Source organism: Ostrinia furnacalis, unplaced genomic scaffold (assembly GCF_004193835.3).
Source record: "Ostrinia furnacalis isolate ACB-3 unplaced genomic scaffold, ASM419383v2 OfSCF2419, whole genome shotgun sequence".
NCBI classification, from domain to species: domain Eukaryota; kingdom Metazoa; phylum Arthropoda; class Insecta; order Lepidoptera; family Crambidae; genus Ostrinia; species Ostrinia furnacalis.
The window spans coordinates 370,593-392,304 of NW_021132658.1; the positions used below are offsets into that span (position 1 = coordinate 370,593).

Consider the following 21,712-nt stretch of genomic DNA (forward strand, 5'->3'; position numbering starts at 1 on the left):
TGGAAAAAGTCCACGCAAAATTAAATTTTAAGCCTATTGTATTAGGGCAGAGTTATTCGCGTCCGTAGGAACTACCTACCCACTACCCTACACGTGCCTCCTGGGTGGTGCCAAATGAATAACAACGCCGGGTCTCGGGCGGCGGTCAATTAACCCGACCATACCAGCCTAACCAGCTTGGTCCCACAGTGAGAGTAGGAAATGACTCACACAAACCGCAACCCTGTGAATGCTGCCTGCAGGATCAGTAGTCTTGNTTATAATGCGAATGTAACTCTGTCTGTCTTGCTTTCACGCCTAAACCACTGAACCGATTTTGATGAAATTTGGCATAGTGATAGTTTGAGTCCCAGGAAAGGACATAGGATAGTTTTTATCCCGGTTCTTGATACAGGGACCCGCGCGATAATGTTTTTCTGTGACAGACAAAATTCCACGCTGGCGAAGCCGCTGGCGGAAAGCTAGTTAGTCATAAATTGATAGGTATATTGAGTGCTCTAAAAATGATCATGTATAAAAAATATAAACAGCCTGTATGTTTTATTGACCTTTTCAATAAAGATTCGTTCTTATTTATTGAACTACCTTACATACTACTACTTTTATAAGCAGAACTACCAATTTACTGAAATACATTTTATCACTACATAGCTGAAGATTTAATAGATACAGGTACGGAATTATAAAACACATATTGAAATAAATATCATTTTATTAAAAGTATACACAGATTCATGTAATTAGAATGTAATAAGTATTTTTACATAATAAACATATAGATATCAAAATACCACAACTAAATATAGCTTTCTAAAAATCTACTCTCTATTTGACTACCACGTGGCAATATGAAAAACGCTGGCGTACCTGCTTTCAGTTCAAAGTACTTCGTTACTAATAAGTCACCCAATTTTTTCTTAGCGTCAATCACGTGAGGCATTTTGTCATATCCTTCAAAATACACATTTACTGTATCACAACTGTATTTATTTTCTTCATCCCACGGTGCCGGAAATACCTGTTCCAATTGATTCAATAACGGTACATCCTCTGGACATGCTTTAATAAAATCAGTCATCTGATATTCAGGGTATAAGAATAGTACTGGCCACTTTAAAATACCGTCCTCAATGTGAACGATCGAATCTTGGGCTCCTGGTAAACTCGGCTCCAATTTCGATAAATCGATATCATCTTCATCTTCGCAATTGGATATCCTTATACCACGCTCGATTATCGCATTTACCACTCCCTCTCTCTGCTCATTATTCTTCGCATCAATCTTTTGTTTTCTTCGTTCATCCCTCTCTTGAATCATTTTCTGCTTTTTTGCTTTATTTAGTAGCTCAATTATGTCTTTGTTCTTCGTTTGTGTTTCAAGTAGTTTTTGACAATGTTGAATACATGTATCGAAGTTACTTATTTGTAGCGCTGTCGTGGCTGCTCTGACCCGAGCTTTGATGTGTTCTGGTTTGAAAGACAGGGCTTTCTCGCTGTCGTATAGGGCTGATCTGTAATTCTTGAGATACCAGTGTGAGGCTGCTCTATTGTTGTAAAGGCTTGCGTTTATTTCTGCATCGTCACACTTAATTTTGATGCCCTCTGTATAACTGAAAGTGTATTGTGAAATATATTAAAATTGTTATCAGTTTAAAGAAAAGAAATCACATTAGAAGAAAAACGGGGGGCAGAGTTATTCGCGTCCGTAGGAACTACCTACCCACTACCCTACACGTGCCTCCTGGGTGGTGCTAAATGAATAACAACGCCGGGTCTCGGGCGGCGGTCAATTAACCCGACCATACCAGCCTAACCAGCTTGGTCCCACAGTGAGAGTAGGAAATGACTCACACAAACCGCAACCCTGTAAATGCTGCCTGCAGGATCGGTAGTCTTGGCTTAACCGCCCGGACTATGAAGAAGACAACTTCTATAAAAAATCACCCCAAGTCTACGGTGAGATTCGTGCCAAAGGACTGCATGGCTGGTGGGAGACCAGTCGCTAACGATCCACTTCGACGGAGCTGGCAAACGTCGTTGTATTAGCCTTCTAGGAAGAATAGGCGTCACCTTCCTAGCGACCTGTTATATCGGCCTTACTCGTGGGAACAAGATGAACCTATTAAATACAAAAAACCAACAAACCCTACCAAACTCAAAAAAACCAACCGACCCTAACAACATGATTCAGCAGACTTTTCATAGAAGCATGTTTACTCGGAACAGAAGCAGCTCGACATCGTCTCTGCCAACAGACCTTAATGACTATAACTCCATGCAACAGAACAAGGAGATAGACAATCTGGATTCACAGACCGAGATCCAACTTGCCAGCGACAACATAACCTCAGACCACGAAGAATGGCAGAGGGACGAAATTCCCACCAAGAGAAAGAAAAGGAAAGAAACAAGTCCAATTCACAAGGTCGGGAATAAAAAACAGAAAAATTCACCAGACTTTGCGATCCCTACACGCAATAGTTTTGAACTACTTGACTCGGAGCCTACGGATGAAACCAACAATAAAGACAAAACATATGTACCAAAGCCAGAACCCATCTTTGTTACTGGAGTAATTAATGTGAATACACTAAGGGACGTACTAAACAAATTTGTAAAAAGCGACCTTTACCTCATGACTACNAATATTTTCCATCCCATTAGTACGCCGGCTGCGCTCGATTCGGATATAATGACGTCACGCGGCCTTGCGTACGTTGACTTTTAGCGGCAAAAACGGCCTATGTTTATTACTTAATATCTTCGTAAGTAATGGTCCGATTTGGATAATTCAAAAAGATATATCTTTCTTATGTCTTAAAGATTAACGTAGATACTAGTTTTATTGAATTTTCTACAACAGTACTGATCCTCATTCAAGACTAAGTACGAGGGGTGTTCAAAAAGTAATGAGAATGGGATACGTATTTCTAGCCATCACAAAAAGCTGAAAAAATGGGTACGTAGCATAATTCTTCACCAGAAACCGGTAGAAGAATCTAACTTGCATAAATTATACAAATTGTAAAGTAGGTGATGTGCTTTCAAAAACTTCATTTCTATCTTTATCTAAAGAGCAAGTGATTAGTAGGAATAATGAAATATTTTGTTTTTATAATTACGTAAGTTACTGAAAGTTATTTTCAGGGACAAAGGCGATATTACACAGAGTAAATTATTGTAAGCTTTGAGAAACAATGAATATATTACCTGTATCAACTTATACAGCATGTATAACCCTTCCTCCGGCGAGCACGGTTCCGGCTCCACACTTCCAGGCCCAGACCTCTTCCCCTGCCCCCATCCCGTGCTGAAGGTCAGCTGGGCGTCAGACACCACCAGTACCACCGCCAGGAAAGCCAGGAACACCACGATACGACCCATCGTTGTGGAGAGAACCTTTCGAATGACCGTCGAAGAAGCCACCCTCGACTTTTATAGCCTCGAAGTTATTCGAAACTTCGAAGTAATTGCGTCTGGTCTTAATCAAAAGAAGACCGTAGAGTTACGGAACGTGGTCGGTGATTTGATTGTTTTAGATAAATTAGATGCAGTGGGTTGTTCTTGGAAATTATAATAATACAATGGGTAGGTAAAGTTTTGGAAGCGAGAAATGAAAACAGATTTTGTTTTAACCGTTTCTGAGAAACATCTACATAGGTATGTCTTCAATAACCCTGTTGTTTTTTCTTTTTTATAGGTTGAAGTTTAGATAAAATACCAATGACAGTAGCTAGGGCTAATGGCATTAACTTAATATACACAGCTATAAGTGCTTCTAATAATTAGTGATGACAGAGTTATAGAGTCTAATAAATATCATCATCGCTGTCACAGAGACACTAGTCTAAAGTAGTACAGCTTATTAATGTTCTGTGGTATACCTATTGCTAGTAGCAGGACAAAAACCATTTAAGCAAGGTAGGTAGGTACTTTATTTGCGTGAAAGAGTTACTAACATCCATCTATCCATCCTCATAATTATACTTTCAATGTAAGTAATATTAGTAGGATGTAGGATAACCATAAAAATTTGAAAAACGAAAAATCACGAAAATTTTTCGGACAGAACCACAATACAAAGCTAGTGAACGAATTGTTATGTTCGTAGGTCGGAAAACTAATCACAAACAAATTAAAATTTGTGCGGCTTCGTCCAGTTTGTCCTATAAAAACTCGGCTCTGCTCCTCCCAATCATCACAGAGCTCGTCTGCCTTAGTGTGCCTGCCACTTCAGTGTATTAAGAATCTTTAGTTTCCATCCAAATCTCCACCATGTACAAGTTTCTGGCAGTATTTGTCCTGATCGCCTGCATGTGTCTGGTGGCTGAAGCACAGCTGACCTTCACGTCCAGCTGGGGAGGAAAGAGAGCAGCCATCGCTGGAACTGTGTCCTGTAGGAACGACGAAGCTATTGCGGCCATTTATAAGATGATTCAGGTGAGGACTCCACTTTTCTTCTTCTTCTTTTGTTTGTAGTCAAAGATATCGGTCCACAAAAGTAGGTAACCTTCAAACTTAAAATAAAGAACAGGCTTTTCAGCCTGAGACCCTGGCTTTTAGCTTTACCAGCGAGTCGAAACAAACTAGGTAGAGCTGAAATAGCGCTAGAGCAAACAAGGGACATTGATTGGTCACCTTAAGAACTGCAGTGTACCTACTAACGAAATAAATAACAATGCTATTTCTTTTCTTTAGAACTTAAAAAACATAACCCTCCTTCTGACGCAGTCGGGTAAAAAGGGATTACTTAGGTACTCGTGTGAAAGATGCATCGTCTTTATTTCAATTAAAAGAGCAAAGTTAGTGGCTTCATTCCTGTTTTATTACTAATGCCCTATTTTTCTTTTTTCAGAACGAAGCTGAAAGATTTATTTTATGCCAGAAGCCTTGAAGAAATTGACCAGACAATGCACAAAATACACCGACATGGCCGCCACTGGGATCTTTACAATTTATAATGTTTTGTAATTTCTTATACTTAATACATTATTATAGTGAAACATGTATGATTGATCAGATACAAATGTGTTCATATTATTGAAGGATTGTTGCTTATTCTGCAGTAAATATGTAATTTGTTTTCAACTCCACTGCTTTTATTATCGTTATTTCCTTGCCTTTTCGTGAATAGGTACTTAGCTACCAGACGAGAGAAGACCTCTATTAGGTAGGAAGATTTAATAACACTAGTTTACAAAAAAAATGTTTTTCTTTTACCCAAAGATAATTCATATTGGATGTGTTTTCTACCAGCCTCCTTATTACAAACATATATGTCTCATATTTTTATCACGTCAAGTTTTTGAGATATCCACATTAACCTTAGTAAGCTGACTTGTTAGCCGTGTCGGAGTTTCTACTTTATTTTAATGGCGTTTAAGTATTATTTTAACATTTTCACTTGTTTTAAAATGTCACCAAGGCAGTGTAAATTAAGCCCAAATAACTTTTGCTAAGTTTGTGGTCAAATTATATTGTCAAAAAAGAAGAGACCAAGCACTAAGGCCGTAAAACGGGCCTATTTCTATTACTTTCTAATCTCGGTAACAAACCTGATAAAAAATGGGTTCCTGGTGTTGTGTGCGAAAATTTGAGAAGTATATTATTGCACTAACCTGCAGGAAAAAGAAAACATATACGATTCGGCACCCCAATGTTATGGAGAGAACCAACAAATCACACTAATGACTGTTACTTCTGCCTCACTGAAACTACAGGTTTTAACAACAAAAACCAAAAACCTGATGTTGCATCAGTCACAAAACCTATGCTGCAATCTGAAGGAGTTCTTTATCCGTCATTACCCAGCAATTCCAGTAAGGGAAAGATCCTTGGTATTCATTTAAAGCAGTAGTGAAAAGTTTCTTAGGAAACTATAAAATCTGAGAATTATGCAGAAATTGTTTCCAAATTATTGAGGAATAACAAAAGAATGGGTGGGAATAAGTCGCTAAAAATTCATTTTTTACATTCTCACCTGGATTTTTTTCCTGAGAACCTGGGAAGCGTGAGTGTTGAGTATGGCGAAAGTTTTCACCAGGATTTGAAGGTTTTTGAGGAAAGATACTAAGGAATTGGGGATAAAAATATGTTAGCGGATTGCTGCTGGACTATAATAAGGGAAACTGATACTAATTAGTATAAAAGAAGGAGTAAAACGACTCATTTTTGGTTGTTTTTAGAGATAAATGTATTAAAATGATAAAAATTAATATAATCAATATTTACAAAATTTGACGTCCTAAATTTTTTCTAAGTTCAGTTTTTAAGTAAGGGTTAATAACTCTAACGATACATATCAGTTTCATCTCTGGGTAAAAAACCTTGTAAACTAGTGTAATCACTAACAACGGAACCCTATTAAATTAAAACTTTCTCAGAAGATTTTAAAAAGATGTTGAAACCGAAAACGACGTTAGGAATCATATTTAAAACTAACAGCCCCGGCGAACTTCGTAAATTCTAAAAAATATAGATTCTAAAGAATTTTTCATATCGGTCCACTGTTTCGGAGCCAATTCGATAGTAGGTACAACAATGTATTAGTGTAGATGCAGTGGGTTCGATTCCTAGTTCATTCATACAGAAATCGTTGCACTAAGTACCCGTAACCAACGAAAAATAGTCTAAAACGTGTATTTCGAGATTGCCTCGCAACGATTTCTAAGTGGGCAGCAGCCTAGAATAAAATATGCGACTTCATCTGTGGATCGTAGGTTCGATTCCCGACTAGGAGGACTTTTTAGAGTAATTTGTAAGTAAATATAATTACAAATAGTAATCCCGTTAACCTCTCGTGGTACGTTAAATATGCTTGTGTTACGAGTGGATTCACCACAAACCACCAGCGACGGTGGTAATCGAACCCGCGTTCCTCGAATCACGAGTCGGCCAGTGCGAGACCTCCACGATTCGGCTATTGTCGCTTCATTATGTCGTTGTCGTCCATCTTAAAACATCGAAAGCTTTCGATCTTCATGACATGTGGCACTTTTTGAAACTCCATACAAAAAAAAGGCTTCTAGACCATCTTTCGACACAAAAACTGTCACATTTTGCATTTTGGGGGGCAGGCCTGCCTAGGGGGGCAGTTCATTAAGTTTCTTCGTTTGTGTGTTAAAGGGTTTAACCTACACTCCCATCTCTGAAGGCGAGCTTTAGATAAATACCTAAATTGCTCAAGATTACGACGTCGGAACCACGACTAGCCGGACATGTTTTGGCTTTTTAGAAAGAAAGAAACATTTATTACGTTGAACATCACTTAGTTAAGGACCGAGAAGGTATACGGTTTTTACGGACTTGTCCGGGCAAATATTCGCTTGTCCGGCCTCTCTGGCTTTTGTTAGGCTTTTTATGTGGCTTCCGAGCCAGTCGAAAGTCTCAAGCCACATAATAATATCGAGCACACGTCATGGGATTGGACTACCGATACGAAAATGATAGTTGTGTCGTAAGGTATTTGCACCCAACATGTACAGGTTCTATGGTACAAAAATGTATACCTAGTCTGTGATGTATAGAAAAGTACCTACTTAATCAAGGAATTGGTGGTGCAGGTATCTGATTCTACCATATTCGATATTTATTTATTTATTTATTTATTTATTATTCATTATTGAGCAATTACATATTTGATCCAAATAGCGTCCTAAATCCTTTTTAGGTTTGTCTAGACACTATTGTTAAATCTAGATATTAAATGACAGTAAACTTACATGGCGTAGATTAGGCAACCACCACGCGCTTCCATGCCCAGACGAAAACCAGGAGTTTGATCATCTAGGAAAGGCAGAAAGATATTGTTAAAACCTATTCATCTAACTACACCAGTTATTCTAGTAACCAGCTAATAATATTTTAAGGGGAAAGGACAAAATATTGGGAGACCTACTTTTCAATATAAAGTACACTGATGATAATTTTAAACCATTATACCTTAGTGCAAAGAAATTTTATAGAGCTATGGACCTATTATTACACATTTGAACTAGTACTATTATTCTGGGCTAGTACTAAGTAGAATCAGTAGATGTTAATGAAAAGAATTCTAAGAGAGTTAAAATAAATACCACATAGTATGAAAATATAGTCTATTTATTATGTCATATAAATGTTACAAGTTCCTTACACTAATTTTAAGACGATACTTGAGATATCCCGCTAGTGTCCAACGACATTCTGTTGTTTGACGAAGTGTATGGAAGGTCATCTTCATCCAAGGCTTCCTTCATTCTCCTTTTGTATATTTCACTGTCCGGATTGTTCTCTTGGTTGCGGCATCTATCTAACTTCTTCTCGATTATTCTAACACGCTCCCTCGCTGGACTCTCCACCATCTTCACCATGGAACGTATTTTACGTACAGCTTCTATTAAAATTGCTAATTTATCTGATCCAGCATCTCTAAATAACATCTCTGTAACGTAACTGTCCAAGTTTTCTTGCTCTTTACTCGCTGCATGGAGCACAGCCGCCAATGCAATTTGAGATGGCGCATACAACAGGCATGCATCAGTCAGAAATACCTTTTCGAGAAACTCGTCAATACCGCCTCGTAAGCGTTCAGGGTTTGATAAGGTGCAGCGTGTCTTGATGTCAATGAGGAAGCCCTCCACAGGCCTGAATGGGTTATGTATTGTCAAATGATAGTTCAGTTGTTGCATTAGCAGTAACTCATTGTTCAAAATAATATCTGAAGCCTTCTCTCTGTCACCTTTTATGTTTGCTACGAACTGCCCAATAGACACATTAAATTCTTCCACTTTGCAGGCTAAATAAACACATGTCGCTAGAATTTCTTTAGGGTGATAGTCCATAGAAGAGTTGTACAAGTAAAAGCGCTTGAAGTAATGAAAAGCTGTACCAACTACGCCTTTTGGCATTGGAGGGGTGAACCTTTTACAGAAATCCCTGAGATGGAGCTCGTATTGCTTCAAGAGCCACCTCTCTTCGTCTGGAGTGAGGAAGAAATTGTACCGCTGATATTCATCTATGTGAGCCCCATGTTTTAAAATGTACTGCAGATTGTGTTTCTCACGAAGACACACCAACTCATTTTCGTCACCAAATGTCCAAAATTTTCTCTGGGAGCTCGTAGAAAACATTTCCTTTATAAATGAGTTAGCACCATAAGTTTTTTAATCAATACTATGATATTACAACGGCTAAAACTGTACTTTTTAACGAAAACAAAACCGTGCCGCGGTCTTCGAGTCCGTTTATTTTTTGACAACTTTGACAGTGACAAACAACAAGTGACAGCGTCTGCATCCTAGTCCGAAAACAGCTTTGAAAACTCTTGAAAATTTTACACAAAATCATTTTCAGCTTTACATATATATTGGCAGATGAATGTCATTGAATCCAAACTTAAGTATATTTAATAAATAAATTTAATGTTTTTTTTGTTTATTGGCTTTATTTACTTAGGTCAAAGGAGCTGTAGTCGGTTTTTTTCGTTCATAATACTTTAAGTTTCGGACTCTAACTTAACTAACCTGACAAATACGATCCTATTCACGCTGTTTAAAAGAAGTATAAATTAAAATCTCAAAAATCTCTTGATAAAGATCTACCCAAAAATTGTAATAGTAAAAATTACTTTTAAAAATTAAAACATCAAATTTTAATTTAACATTAATTGAATATATTATATGAAAAATTATTAACTAAATAAACATAAAACATTGTTCATAAACGTCAAGTAGTTATATGAAATGGAACGGAAATAGGATTTCTCTTTCGCACCCACGATTTCAAATATTTCTGTCCCACTTTCTACTTGATGATTGAATCATCGAAGTGTTGACTGATCGTCGTAAAATTGAAAGAAATTGGACTATTTTTGTAACTAAATTAGTTCTCCTAATTATTTTTGCATAATACGAAAATGTCGCGACCGGGAGACAGACCGAACCAAGCACAAACGTACAAACTTGTGGTAGTAGGCGGTGGTGGTGTTGGAAAAAGTGCAATTACAATACAATTTATTCAGGTATTTATCTCTTTATTCTAGTAAAGATACGCCTACGGATCATATGTTAGATTAAATTAAGGATTTCTAGTCCATTTCCATTGGTTGACATGATTTGATTGTTGTAGATTACTAGAGAATGCAGTTTAGTAATGAAGTGTTTGTTCATATTTAAAAATAGTGTTCTAAGATGTTTTAATGTCAAGGTCTGTGGGTACGGAGGCGCCGCCGCCCACCGTGGTCAGCACCTGGTGTTCTAATGCCTGAAATTCTGTTTCAGAGTTATTTTGTGACTGACTATGACCCTACTATTGAAGACAGCTATACAAAGCAGTGTGTCATTGATGATATACCAGCGAAACTGGACAGTGAGTAGCTTCATACCTCTAAACCCACATGGATGCTTAAGGTCGTCAATGATTTACCTAGTTTAAGCAAGGTCTTTGCAAAATAGGTCTTGAATGTGTCAAGGTCGGGGCATCCTGTTAACTATTCTGTTGTTAAACTAGTCATTTTAAATCTGCTCTGCACTCTTGAAACTTCAGTTTGTTGATTTAATCAAGCAAGCAAACCTTCTGTTTCTTTTATCACTGGCCTTCATAGTGTTTAATGTTTAGTCATCATAGGCATCATAGCATAAGTACCTTGTATACCCACCTAAAGTCTCTAAGTTTCAAGGAAATTCAAAATTTTACAAAATTACACCTAAATCTTGTAGCTAAGTAACATTTCTGAAATCCTTACTAAAATATTAGCCTGTAATTTTTGTGTAGATTCTGATAAAAGAGGCAGAATTAAATTATAGCATAATGTGATATCCTGATGTAGGTATTATAAGTTGTTGCATTTGACAAAAATCTGTCCAGTACTTTTTGCATAATGGAGTAACAAATATCCATCTATTCTTCCTAACAACAATTCATAATATTAACGATTGCCTTGAAAAATTTTCCAGTTCTGGACACAGCAGGCCAAGAAGAGTTTAGTGCGATGCGTGAACAGTACATGAGGTCGGGCGAGGGTTTCTTGCTCGTCTTCTCAGTGGCCGACCACGCCAGCTTCGACGAGTTGTACAAGTTCCACAAACAGATCCTACGTGTTAAGGATCGAGATGAATTCCCCATGCTGATGGTCGGGAATAAAGCTGATTTGGAAATGCAACGAGTGGTACGTAGATTAAGTTGTTGAAATTTATTTATTTTTAAATTAGATCAGTACCTACATTGTATGGTGCTGAAGAAAACTACTTTATTTTTCTTATTAGACTACACTTAGATCCGGACACGTTATAAAGATTATTCCCAAAGACATCCAGACATACAAAACGATTCGGGAGAACTTCATTGCCAATAATATCTCACACTATACTTACCAGCTTAAATGCGAGAGAGCATACAGAGTAGTACTACGCGGACTCCACGCATCAGAAAACACCACAGAAATTTCTAAGGAATTGTATGAAATTGGACATGAAGTGAGACAAATAGTCAACATCAGACATCGAGCTACAAAGGAACCGTTGCCTGTATTTTATGTTGACTTAGAACCAAAGCCAAACAACAAAGCCATTTTTGATGTAAAATACTTGAATAACATGAAGATTACCTTTGAAGCCCCATATAAGAAAAAGGAAATTATTCAATGCAAGAGATGTCAGAGATATGGGCACTCCAAGAACCAATGTTTTAGGCCCTATCGCTGTGTCAAATGCGGCAGTGCTCATCCCACAACAACATGTACTAAAAAACCAGACACGGAGGCTACTTGCGCGAACTGTGACGAAAAACACCCCGCTAGTTACAAAGGATGCAAAGTGTACAAACAGTATAGAGAGAGAATANAATCTCAGCTAGTATTCTTTCTTCATCTACACTGCTTCCCCTCTCCCTTTCCGTTTCCTTCTCTACGGAAGGCTCGGGTTCTGGCTCTGAAACCTTCTTCCCCGAGACCTTCCCTTTCCTCTCAATCTCGGACTCTTTGACCAGCTGATACAGCCGATCCAGAGCCTGGATGACGTCTGTCTTGATGTCGCCGCGCAGGTTTCTTGCTGTGCCAAGGGACATTTTGGCCTTCTGCAGACAGGCTCTGGCTTCGGCTGTCCTATCCTTTACAGCGGTGGCGGGGGGCTTCGGTGAGCTCGCCGACGCTGCCTCCACGGAAGCCCGGCGCACTGGCGCGGGTTTCTTGGGGGCCTTCGGGGGCTCGGCCTGCGGCGGGGTTGAGTCGGAGCCGGAGGAAAGCCCAGCTTTCCTGGTCTCCCACTCGCCGACGCTGCGTCTCACCTTGCCCGGCCTTCGGATAGGTGGGGACTCAGGGGACTTCTGCTGGACTTCGTCGCTGTTCCTCTTTGCCGGCGTCCTGAAGCCGAACATGACGTCAGAGGTGCGCGTCGCCTAAAATGTGTGATGTGTATAATCAGCTGTCCGTATGACCGCTTATGATATTTAAGATTAAAATAGTATGTAAACAGTGTCAATAAAAGGTTTGTATAAGTTGTATAATAGAATAAAACACGAATAAAATATAACAATAAAAATATCAGTCTTCTTTCCCTCTTTAGGTACTCGTCAGTCGGGGCAGCGGCCGCTGCAGCACCCGGTAAGTCAAAATTTATCTTTACTACTAATCTTATGTGCGTCTTTTTGTTTACAGGTGCCGGTTGCAGCAGCGGGGCAGCCAGAAGCGGTCAAATATAGAAGATTTGTCACGGTAAAATTAGTTTACCGGTCCCTACTAGTCCAAAAAGACGTCTAAAGATACGCTAAGTCAACTTAAAATTAAAGTAACTCAATCTAGAGTCCGAATCACGCCTAATCGCAAAAAGTAATTTTTGGCCCAGCCGAAAATCTCCACCTGCCTAGAGACAAAAGGGTGGGTGGGCGGGCAAATTTTTAAACTTCCTGTCGTCGGATCCCTACAAACGGGGTGTCTATGGATAGGGCTCGTCGAGACGAACACGATAAGACGATAAACGTCGGGGGTGGCCCTAGAAAATTTTGAAAATGACGCCCAAAAACCGTCTCAGATGTTACCCAAAACACTAAAGACACCAGTTATAGGGGCATTTTTTGGAGAAATTTATCAAATAACCAAAAAAACACGAATTTTTAAGCAGATTTTTTTCAAAAGTTATCATTTTTTGTTATTTGTTGGCCTTTTTTGTGTATTTTATGTATTTTTTTAGTATTGCCTGTTATTTAGAATTATTACTGTTTTTATTTTATCAGGATATACCGCTTAGTTTAAAAGTTATTACGTTTTCTTTACAATAAGTAATTGGAAGAAAAAAAATTCTATAAAAAATTTAAAAAAAATCTCAAAAAATTTTTGACCCCTTTTTTGTCGATAAAAATAGGTCTAGTTTCATCTATTTTCATATGTACACTTTAACGTGACTCACACTGTATAAAGTAAGCAAGTTTGAAAACTCCTTGGCTTAGTCTGGCCTATGCACTCGAACATAAGTTAGATCGATACGAGCGACTTCCAAGTCTTACTCATTATTAATTTAAACAGCTATAGCAACGTTTTAGCTAATGATTGCCTTGTCATTCTGACTAATATTGATTTTGCTGTAGTGGAAACAGTATTTTACTAAACAGTACAATTTCAGTTGTTAAGTCCTTAAATCGATTCGATTCGTTTTATTGCTATTTCGTTTGTTCGTTTCGGCCAAATGACGTCCACTAGTGGGCAAATGCCTCCCCCAAGGATTTCCATAAGGACCGGTCCTGCGCTGGACGCATCCAGGCTCTTCCCGCGACCTTCACCAGATCGTCAGTCCACCTAGTGGGAGGCCTTCCCGCGCTACATCTGCTATTATTCTATTTTTAACCGACTTCAAAAAAAGGAGGAGGTTCTCAATTCGAGTGGATGTTTTATTCTATTTAGTTACTCGGTACAAAAATCGAGCTTTATTATATTATAGATAGTTTTAAATCAAATTATTCATGGCTACTCCAGCACATAAGACTATACATTTTTGTTGCAATATCACACTTATTTCAACCAAATAAGATACCATAATGCCTCGTACTTGTCTCTGCCACCACATTCCAGACATCATTTGATATTTCCTTATTATAATTTCGTCCCTTCGCACCGGGATACATGACTGACTACATGAACAGACGTTTGTCAAAGTTAAATTAAGATGTTGCAACCCAGCCTAAAATACTCGAATTTCCTAAAACTCTATGCGAACAGCTGGCTCTCTGTACATAACATCATACAGCATTCACTGCTCGCGCTTCAAGAGATAGCCGTTGATAAGAGATATGAAGTTAATTCCCATTAAAGGTTAAAGATGAAGGTAAAAGCTCCTACTTGAACAAAATGAGTAACAAACATCTATCCATCCGTGCGATGTGGAAGTCGTCCTGTGACTAAAATTATGATGATGATGATCCATCCGTGACTCCAAAATTGTGTGGTTATATTTATTTAGTCCTGGCGGCCACCTTCGACTTCGTACGCGTAGATCCCGTTTTACCCCCTTAGAGGTTCAATTTTGCAAATCCCCGTCTTAATGAGCACCTATGTTCTAAAAGGAACCCCCATGCAAAATTTGAGACTTCTAGCACTTGTAGTTTCTGAGATTTCGTGATGACTGAGTCAGTCAGTGACCTTTCGCTTTTATAAATATAGATATAGTATTTTGTACGTATTAACAACCGAAACTTGAAAAAGTTTTCAATTTAAATTACATACCGAATCTTTTAGTCCTTCTTCTTCAAACAAGAAAATTTCAATATACGATACCAAGAAATAATCCTCAAAAAATCAAAATCAAAATCAAAAATATTTATTCAGTTACACAGCCACAAGTGGCACTTATGAACGTCAAAATATTATTATTGAAAATAATAAAAAAAGAAAAGGTAGCCCTCATGGGGGCACTTTACAAGTCTCCTTATCTTTTGGGCCCTACCAGCGCTTCGAGACAAACATATGGCAAGTGCTGAGAAGAAACGCCGGAACAAACTCAGTCACCACTAATTGCCAAGAATTATCTAACGGTAAGAATAACCAAATTCGAGTACATCAAATATGTGCAGACTGAACTGACCACGCATCCTTGTCATCAATATAGTCTCGAACCTTGTTGTACCCTTTGGACATATGGTACCCTCAGGAGTACATACCACAATACGCTCCAAAGGCATCATCATAAATTCATCTTTATTGATTTATTGATTCCCAAGAAATGGAATTGCATTTCGCATCGGTTGCTACGGCGCTACGAGGCGAAAGCCGTAGCTCGTAGTCGCGGAGCCCATGTTCTCGTAAACAAAAAGGCACAAAGTGTAACACGTATAAGGCATCTGTGATAGTGTTAAATATGATTTATGAAAAGTATTTTTAAGACACAAACAATCGCACCGTTTTGTATTATTATATTATCTTGGTCTATTTGTCTTTAATTTTGATTTCATTTATTATCAGACAACGTAGTCCATATTTTGGTTAGTAACAATTTGATATTAGAGACAATGTTAATATGGTTAGAAATAATGAAGAAAAATCTTAGAAGTATGTTAGTACAGCATATTAAACGAATAATGTATTATTATTATGGACGCTTATTGAAAAGACACTATACCCACTTAGAAAATAAAGCTGCCTTATTTTTTAGGAATAAGGAAAATAAATTCGACCCCTAGTCCCAGAAAGACATTGACACTGCAAGTGTAACTGACAGCTACAGCTACGGCTAGCGAGCGCCGTAGTCCCGTAGCGCGTAATTACTACGAGCGACTACGGCGTAGTAGACCTTTGTTTGCAAACAAGTGAGGCTGACTAACATTGACACCAAACTGTGTTTATTCCTAGTAATGGTAATGGTTTATCTATTTATTTATTTTATTAATTAAGGTACAGCAACAGATTACAATTTACAAATTTTTTATCGAGCTTCTGCTCGCTAGGCCAGGCCTTGCTGGCCTGTGATTTGATTGCTCTAAAGACATGCTTGGTGAGACCTCAAAATGTTAATGGTGATGGATAGAAAATTGTTTGACAAATGCAAAATTAGTGTCCGACCGAAACTAGTTTTACGACCGAAACCGAAAACGAATTTCGGCAACGGTGTCTATTTCGGCCGAAACCGAAACTTCCTTACAAGGCTCATAAATCCTACTTGGATAAAAGATGCTTCCAAGTGAAGTACAGCGATGATCTCTCGGAAGCACACGAAATAAAATCAGGTGTCCCTCAGGGCAGTATCTTGGGCCCTGTACTGTACCTCATCTTCACAGCAGATATCCCGACAACTGATTACACCACGACTGCGACATATGCTGATGATACGGCGCTACTGTCAGCTCATAGCAACCCAGAAACAGCATCATCACAGTTGCAAAAACACTTGACAAAAGTTGAGAAGTGGCTGCAGCGTTGGAGAATAAGAGCCAATGAGAGCAAATCGGTACATGTAACATTCACACTCAGAAAAGAAACATGTCCACACCAGTAACGCTAAACTGCAAAGTTACAATAACGCAAAATACTTGGGCATGCACCTAGACAGGAAACTTACGTGGCAGAAACATATTTGGACGAAGTGCAAACAACTGGATGGAAGGCTGCGGTCACTGAACTGGTTAATGGGACGCCAATCACAATTAAGTCCTAGCAGCAAGATGCTAGTGTACAAAACTACCATAAAACCGATCTGGACTTACGGTATACAACAAAATTGGTAGTATGTAAGTCAGTATCTACTGTACTTGCCACTTGGATACCTTGGTGATAAATAAATACAAAAATGAACTTTGAAACTCTGAATCCATAATATTATCACCATGAAATGCACTATAGTCATTACTAACTACTTAATTAATGTTTGTTTACGTATAGCATTTGCAAACCAAAAAAAAATTTATAGGATTAAACTTGATTATACTTTTAACAGTCATATTGAATTTTTTTGTTGATGTTTACTACCCGCTCTTATGTTATAACGACATAAAACGAGATAAAACTTACCAAATTCAAAATAAATCACTCGAAAACTCGCCACCACAACAAAACAAAACTGACAGCAAACAAACAAGCGAGCGAATCACGACATTGGCTCTGATCGGATTCATTCACTCATTCAACGCGCCGAACATGACCGATAACAGCGCGGAAACTCCCGAATGCACATTCGGTTTAGGTCGTAGTTTCGGCAAGTTTGCCGCCGAAAACGAAACTAAACCGAAACTCGTGTTTTTACCGAAACTCAACCGAAAACGAAACCGAAACCGAACATTCGGTCGGACACTATGCAAAATACCTACATGTTTTCAAGAAAGTTGGTAAACCAATTTGTGTTTTGTACCTCAGGCATATACCTACCTACATTCTTAAAAAATGCAATCAATGCCTGCAAAAAGTCAAGGTTACTTTTAGGCTATTTGCACAGAATTTATAAACTATAATGACTGTAATTCTAAATAGCCTGTAAATATAAACTTATAGCTTTTATTACCTTCATAGTTAGCCATTAGGTGCTTTAAAAAATCAGTTAAACGATGCTAGGCTCACAATACCAAATACAACAGGTAGCCCTGTGGGAGCGCCCAACTATTAAGCCTATAACTTTAATCAACAGAAGGACCTTTGAGTTGCTATTGACTATGCAGTGTTTCAAGAGGGATGTGTGTGCATCATATTAGAAATTTCTTCACTGTAATACCTAACTTCCTGTGTTATTTTAAGAAATTTTCGGTCACTAAATGCGTTTTCAACTTCTTAACCGGGGCAAAAGTAAATAAAAACAAACATTCTGGATAGTCACTAAAACTTGTGATAGAAGCTTTTAAATTTGTATGCACTAATAATAAGTTATATTTTTAAAGTATATTTCGTAAGTAATGACAATTTGTATATTTTAAGGAGCATCTACCCCTAAGACGGCGCAGACCACCGATTTTTAGTTGGCCGATTCTAATTTACATGAAGAATCAGCCGATAACAAATCGATGTAGTGTGCGCACTTTCTTACATCTCCATACTGATTAAAGCCCGACCCAAGTGTCGTCCAACTAAAAGTTGGTGCTCTGCGCCTAGGCTAAATACTACAAATTACAGCAATGTTTATTTTAATGTTCACGCGTTAATAATGTTTAGCCTAGATGCAGACCACCGATTTTTTATCGGCCGATAGTTTACTCGGGCAACTGCCCGAATACCTTTCTAATCGATTGACTAATCAATATGGGCATATATGGACGTGCACACATTACTCCGATTGATTCTTCATACAAATTAGAATCGGGCCCAACTACCGTCGACTGAAAATCGGTGGTATGCGCCTAGGCTTACGCGGCGAGAAATTTTTATTTCCACGTCAAAATCAAATTCAATAGAGTAAAACTCCGCGCACACTACTTTAACAATTTCCATTTTCATATTTCCATTTCCGCGAATGGATTTGCTTTTCAATAAGTACATTTGAAACATCCAATAATCTTGCTTATTGGGTTTATGCGTGAAGCATGTGTCCGTGGCCGACGTTGCATCAAAATGCGCCCGGAACGTGAATTCAGTACTCATCATCATCATCATCATCATTTCAGCCATAGGACGTCCACTTCTGAACATAGGCCTCCCCCAATGCTTTCCACGTTGATCGATTGGTAGCGGCCTGCGTCCAGCGCTTCCCTGCTACCTTTACGATGTTGTCGGTCCACCTTGTAGGTGGACGTCCCACGCTGCGTTCATGTAAATGAATGCTGCTGAATTCAGTACTACTGTCATGTAATCAGTTTTCCATGTAAGCTCTTCCTGAAAGTAAACAACTAGGACGCTATAGATCAATAACAGTTTTTGTAGTAGATAAAGAGATATTATATTTTGTTTTAAAAAACACTGAATGTTATTGTGATTCAAATTTAATTATTTTGATTGGTACTGTCCCATCTCTGTATAATTATTTTATACTTATGTTTGTAATCTTTCAAGATCTTAGGTATATTTTAGATCATAAAACCTAGAATTCGATGGGGAAATAAGTTTGTTGTATTCGTCATAATCTACCTACATATATTTGATTAATAACTTTACTAAAAATCTAATTCACGGCTTTCTTAGAAACTGTATTTTCATATCAATAGAAACATCCAACCAAGCCGAGACTCGAATACGTGTACCCGAACCGTAATAACGTGAATGTACCGTGCATATAAATCACGCATTGCCAAAAATAGCTCACGGCTTCGTATTGGGAGTTCCCAACCTAATACTAGGTACTTTGTTGAATTAGAAAACTATATTAGGTATTGATATTTTCTGAAAAGTTTCAATTGGGATTGTAATATTAATAATTGGAATAACCAATCAATCAACTGAAAAATAATATAAGTTTTGCCCAAATTTGGCTGTCAATAACGCGCTGACTCGCCAAAGTTTCGACTTTGAGTGTGGTGAGTGGTGAGTGACGCTATCGCTGTCCTGTCGCATCCTCGCTTATCACTGACCCAGATGCGAGCAATCGCTACGCTGCGCGCGCATTCATTCATGGCGCGTAGGGATGGGCAAATGGAAAAAAAATATCGATATTTATCGTATCGATATTTATCGTATCGATATTTCTCAAATATATCGATATATATCACCCAAGAAATATCGATATTTCGATATATCGATATTTTTTGCGCAATTTGCAATTTTTTATAAAAAATGACAAAATATTCGAAATTTTGAAGCAAACACACATCTGGCTGTTTTAACATCAGTTTAATTATTAAAAAAAACAGCCTACTACATACCTACTCTTTTTCTAAATCGAAATCGGATTGGTCGAATACATGTTGTGACGCATGAGCAGACAGCAGAGCTTTAAAAATATATCGATTTTGATATCTGAAAATAAATATCGAAAATCGGTATATCACGGGAAAAAATATCGCTGATTTATATCGATATTTTTCTGAAAAAATATCGATATTTTGATATATCGATATTTTTTACCCAAGCCTAATGGCGCGTGGCGGGAGTGCCAGCGCCGCGTCCGTCCGCGCCGCGCGTCCCATGCGCCGCCACCACGGCCGACCCCGACGCGATCCCGCTCGTGGCCACCGGCCCACACCTGCAGCCATGCCGAAACATGATGGGGTACAACCAAGGGCATGGATACAATAAGTTGTTCACGCAGGTGCGCGCGCATGACGTGTTTTTGTTTTGGTGTGTGACGTGTGATCGTAAAAGTGCGGTTTAAGTGAGCTTTATCTGTTTAAAATTATTTTCTGTTGATAAACAAATCGATGGTGCAGGTATGCGATGTTATTGCGTAGCATTTTACACGGTGAAATCACCGTGCAAAGTAAAGGTTTTTTTATTTCAATATTGACAAATAAGCCAGCAATCTCACCCAAAACCTAGTAATCAGTACGTTATTTAGTACACCTACATACTTGCCTAAAAATAAAGAGGTAAATAAGAGTACCTAAATGAGAACGGATTGCTTGCGACGCAAATCTGCAAGCCGCCATATGTTTCATGTTTTACTGATTTGTTTTTGTGGAATATACCGATATTCCTTGCAATTGTAGAAGATGAATCCACATTTGAGCTGAGGTGAGACAATGAAAGTAAATTTTAAAAGTGCTCGTACAAACACTTGAAACACTTGAAACTTGTCACAACAAACACCTGTTTCAGCTCGCCTATAGACCTAACATAGCCCGCTGTCACAGTAGGTACTAACCGCAAAGTCGAAATGGTTATCTTTCATGATTTTTCTTGCTTTTTCATTATGGACCCTAATTTTAGTTAGGTGAAGCTGAGGAAAGTTAATATTTTTTTTTAAGGCGCGTGTTTTACCTTTTAAATCCTTCTTGCTGTCAATATAGTGTGTAGATAAGGTGGTTTTTGGCTATTTGACCACAAAATTAATTGTTTGGTAGTTTTATACGCATACTAGCTTTTGCCCGCGGCTTCACCCGCGTGAAATTTTGTGTCACAGATCGGCATAAATTATATAGCCTATATGTTAATCTGGGTTACAAACAATAATACTGTAAAGTTTCAACAAAAACCGTTCAGTACTTATTGAGTGAAAGAGTAACAAACATCCAGACATCCAAACTTTCGCATTTATAATATTAGTAGGATAGTAGGATTGAGTCGTATCTTATTTTGAAAGAACCATATTCTACTGATACTTGGGCTCACTTACGTCGCCATTATTGATTTATTGTGATTTAATTAAAGCAGGATAATGTTCGTTGCGTTGTAACACAAGGTGTGTTACAAAATTCTATAAAATCTAAAGAAAAAATTATCGGTTTCTTGAAGATAGTGAAAACTGTGGAAACTGCTTTCCATCTGAGCAGGCATGTCGTTTATTGATGAGCATGACAGATGGATGAGCTCATCTTTTATAAGAGATTTTTCCATGTTTAAACTTTCAGTGAAAAGTTAACAGGAAGTAGGTAGATACCTAGTAGTTATTGAGTATTTTCTTAATTTAACTTTAATGTATATTGTTCGAGAAAGAAAGTTAAATAAAACCCACGCGAAAACGGATTTTTATTTTATTACGCCGAGCACGAGCCATTTCGTACGTGAATCAAAAGTTTAAAATTCCAGATGTGAATAATTCTCGGGAATCGTATGTTTGACACAGTGCAAACAGACAGTAGTTTACTTTTAACTCTAGGAAAATGTGCAGCCATTACATATGAGCATATTAATTTCATAAGACATTTAGGATTTTTTAAGTGTAAGTAGAGTTGAAAGATCTTT

General features: G+C 38.1%; 6 protein-coding genes across 9 annotated transcripts in view; 3 read left to right on the forward strand and 3 right to left on the reverse strand.

The window, feature by feature from the left end:
• Positions 1–694: 694 nt before the first annotated feature.
• Dpit47 (DNA polymerase interacting tpr containing protein of 47kD) lies at positions 695–1,633 on the reverse strand (the record flags this gene model as incomplete). Its single annotated transcript, XM_028308450.1, has 1 exon — positions 695–1,633. A coding segment is annotated over one exon (837 nt), but the record flags the coding sequence as incomplete, so codon positions are not given.
• A 369-nt stretch (positions 1,634–2,002) lies between these two features.
• AKH2 (adipokinetic hormone 2) lies at positions 2,003–3,630 on the reverse strand. Its single transcript, XM_028308437.1, has 2 exons — positions 3,211–3,630; positions 2,003–2,050 (listed from the first exon to the last, which is right to left on the reverse strand). The coding sequence occupies exons 1-2, from the start codon at positions 3,382–3,384 to the stop codon at positions 2,003–2,005; spliced, it is 222 nt and encodes a 73-aa protein (XP_028164238.1). The 5' UTR covers positions 3,385–3,630.
• Positions 3,631–4,119: 489 nt separating this feature from the next.
• On the forward strand, positions 4,120–4,918 carry AKH1 (adipokinetic hormone 1). The gene is made up of 2 exons (XM_028308451.1): positions 4,120–4,440; positions 4,856–4,918. Exons 1-2 carry the CDS (start codon positions 4,276–4,278, stop codon positions 4,892–4,894), a joined length of 204 nt encoding a protein of 67 aa, XP_028164252.1. The 5' UTR covers positions 4,120–4,275; the 3' UTR covers positions 4,895–4,918.
• A 3,164-nt stretch (positions 4,919–8,082) lies between these two features.
• On the reverse strand, positions 8,083–9,260 carry CycH (cyclin H). The gene has a single exon (XM_028308449.1). The coding sequence runs from the start codon at positions 9,108–9,110 to the stop codon at positions 8,142–8,144; it is 969 nt and encodes a 322-aa protein (XP_028164250.1). The 5' UTR covers positions 9,111–9,260; the 3' UTR covers positions 8,083–8,141.
• A 511-nt stretch (positions 9,261–9,771) lies between these two features.
• Ras64B (ras-like protein 2) lies at positions 9,772–11,167 on the forward strand. The gene is made up of 3 exons (XM_028308438.1): positions 9,772–10,000; positions 10,260–10,347; positions 10,935–11,167. Exons 1-3 carry the CDS (start codon positions 9,896–9,898, stop codon positions 11,165–11,167), a joined length of 426 nt encoding a protein of 141 aa, XP_028164239.1. The 5' UTR covers positions 9,772–9,895.
• Positions 11,168–19,950: 8,783 nt separating this feature from the next.
• LOC114355557 (Calcium channel protein beta subunit) overlaps positions 19,951–21,712 on the forward strand; it is a 29,450-nt gene continuing 27,688 nt past the window's right edge. For 2 of the 4 annotated variants that reach the window (XR_003656115.1, XM_028308472.1), the window contains exon 1: positions 19,952–20,120. Coding sequence is in view for 3 of the 4 variants with exons in the window: in XM_028308472.1 (XP_028164273.1) it covers positions 20,073–20,120 (48 nt within the window). In the remaining variant the exon portion in view is untranslated. Of the gene's footprint in view, positions 20,121–21,712 lie in introns of all 4 variants that reach the window. The other 2 variants (XM_028308474.1, XM_028308473.1) reach the window with 2 other exon arrangements.

Excerpts from the sequence above, each read along its gene's own strand:
- AKH2 (XM_028308437.1), bottom strand. The coding sequence starts at position 3,384 with ATGGGTCGTATCGTGGTGTTCCTGGCTTTCCTGGCGGTGGTACTGGTG. Across the intron at positions 2,051-3,210 it reads TGCTGTATAAGTTGATACAG|AAGGCTAATACAACGACGTT; the intron begins GTAATATATTCA and ends TATTCTTCCTAG.
- AKH1 (XM_028308451.1), top strand. The coding sequence starts at position 4,276 with ATGTACAAGTTTCTGGCAGTATTTGTCCTGATCGCCTGCATGTGTCTG. Across the intron at positions 4,441-4,855 it reads CCATTTATAAGATGATTCAG|AACGAAGCTGAAAGATTTAT; the intron begins GTGAGGACTCCA and ends TTCTTTTTTCAG.
- CycH (XM_028308449.1), bottom strand. The coding sequence starts at position 9,110 with ATGTTTTCTACGAGCTCCCAGAGAAAATTTTGGACATTTGGTGACGAA.
- Ras64B (XM_028308438.1), top strand. The coding sequence starts at position 9,896 with ATGTCGCGACCGGGAGACAGACCGAACCAAGCACAAACGTACAAACTT. Across the intron at positions 10,001-10,259 it reads TTACAATACAATTTATTCAG|AGTTATTTTGTGACTGACTA; the intron begins GTATTTATCTCT and ends ATTCTGTTTCAG. Across the intron at positions 10,348-10,934 it reads TATACCAGCGAAACTGGACA|TTCTGGACACAGCAGGCCAA; the intron begins GTGAGTAGCTTC and ends AAAATTTTCCAG.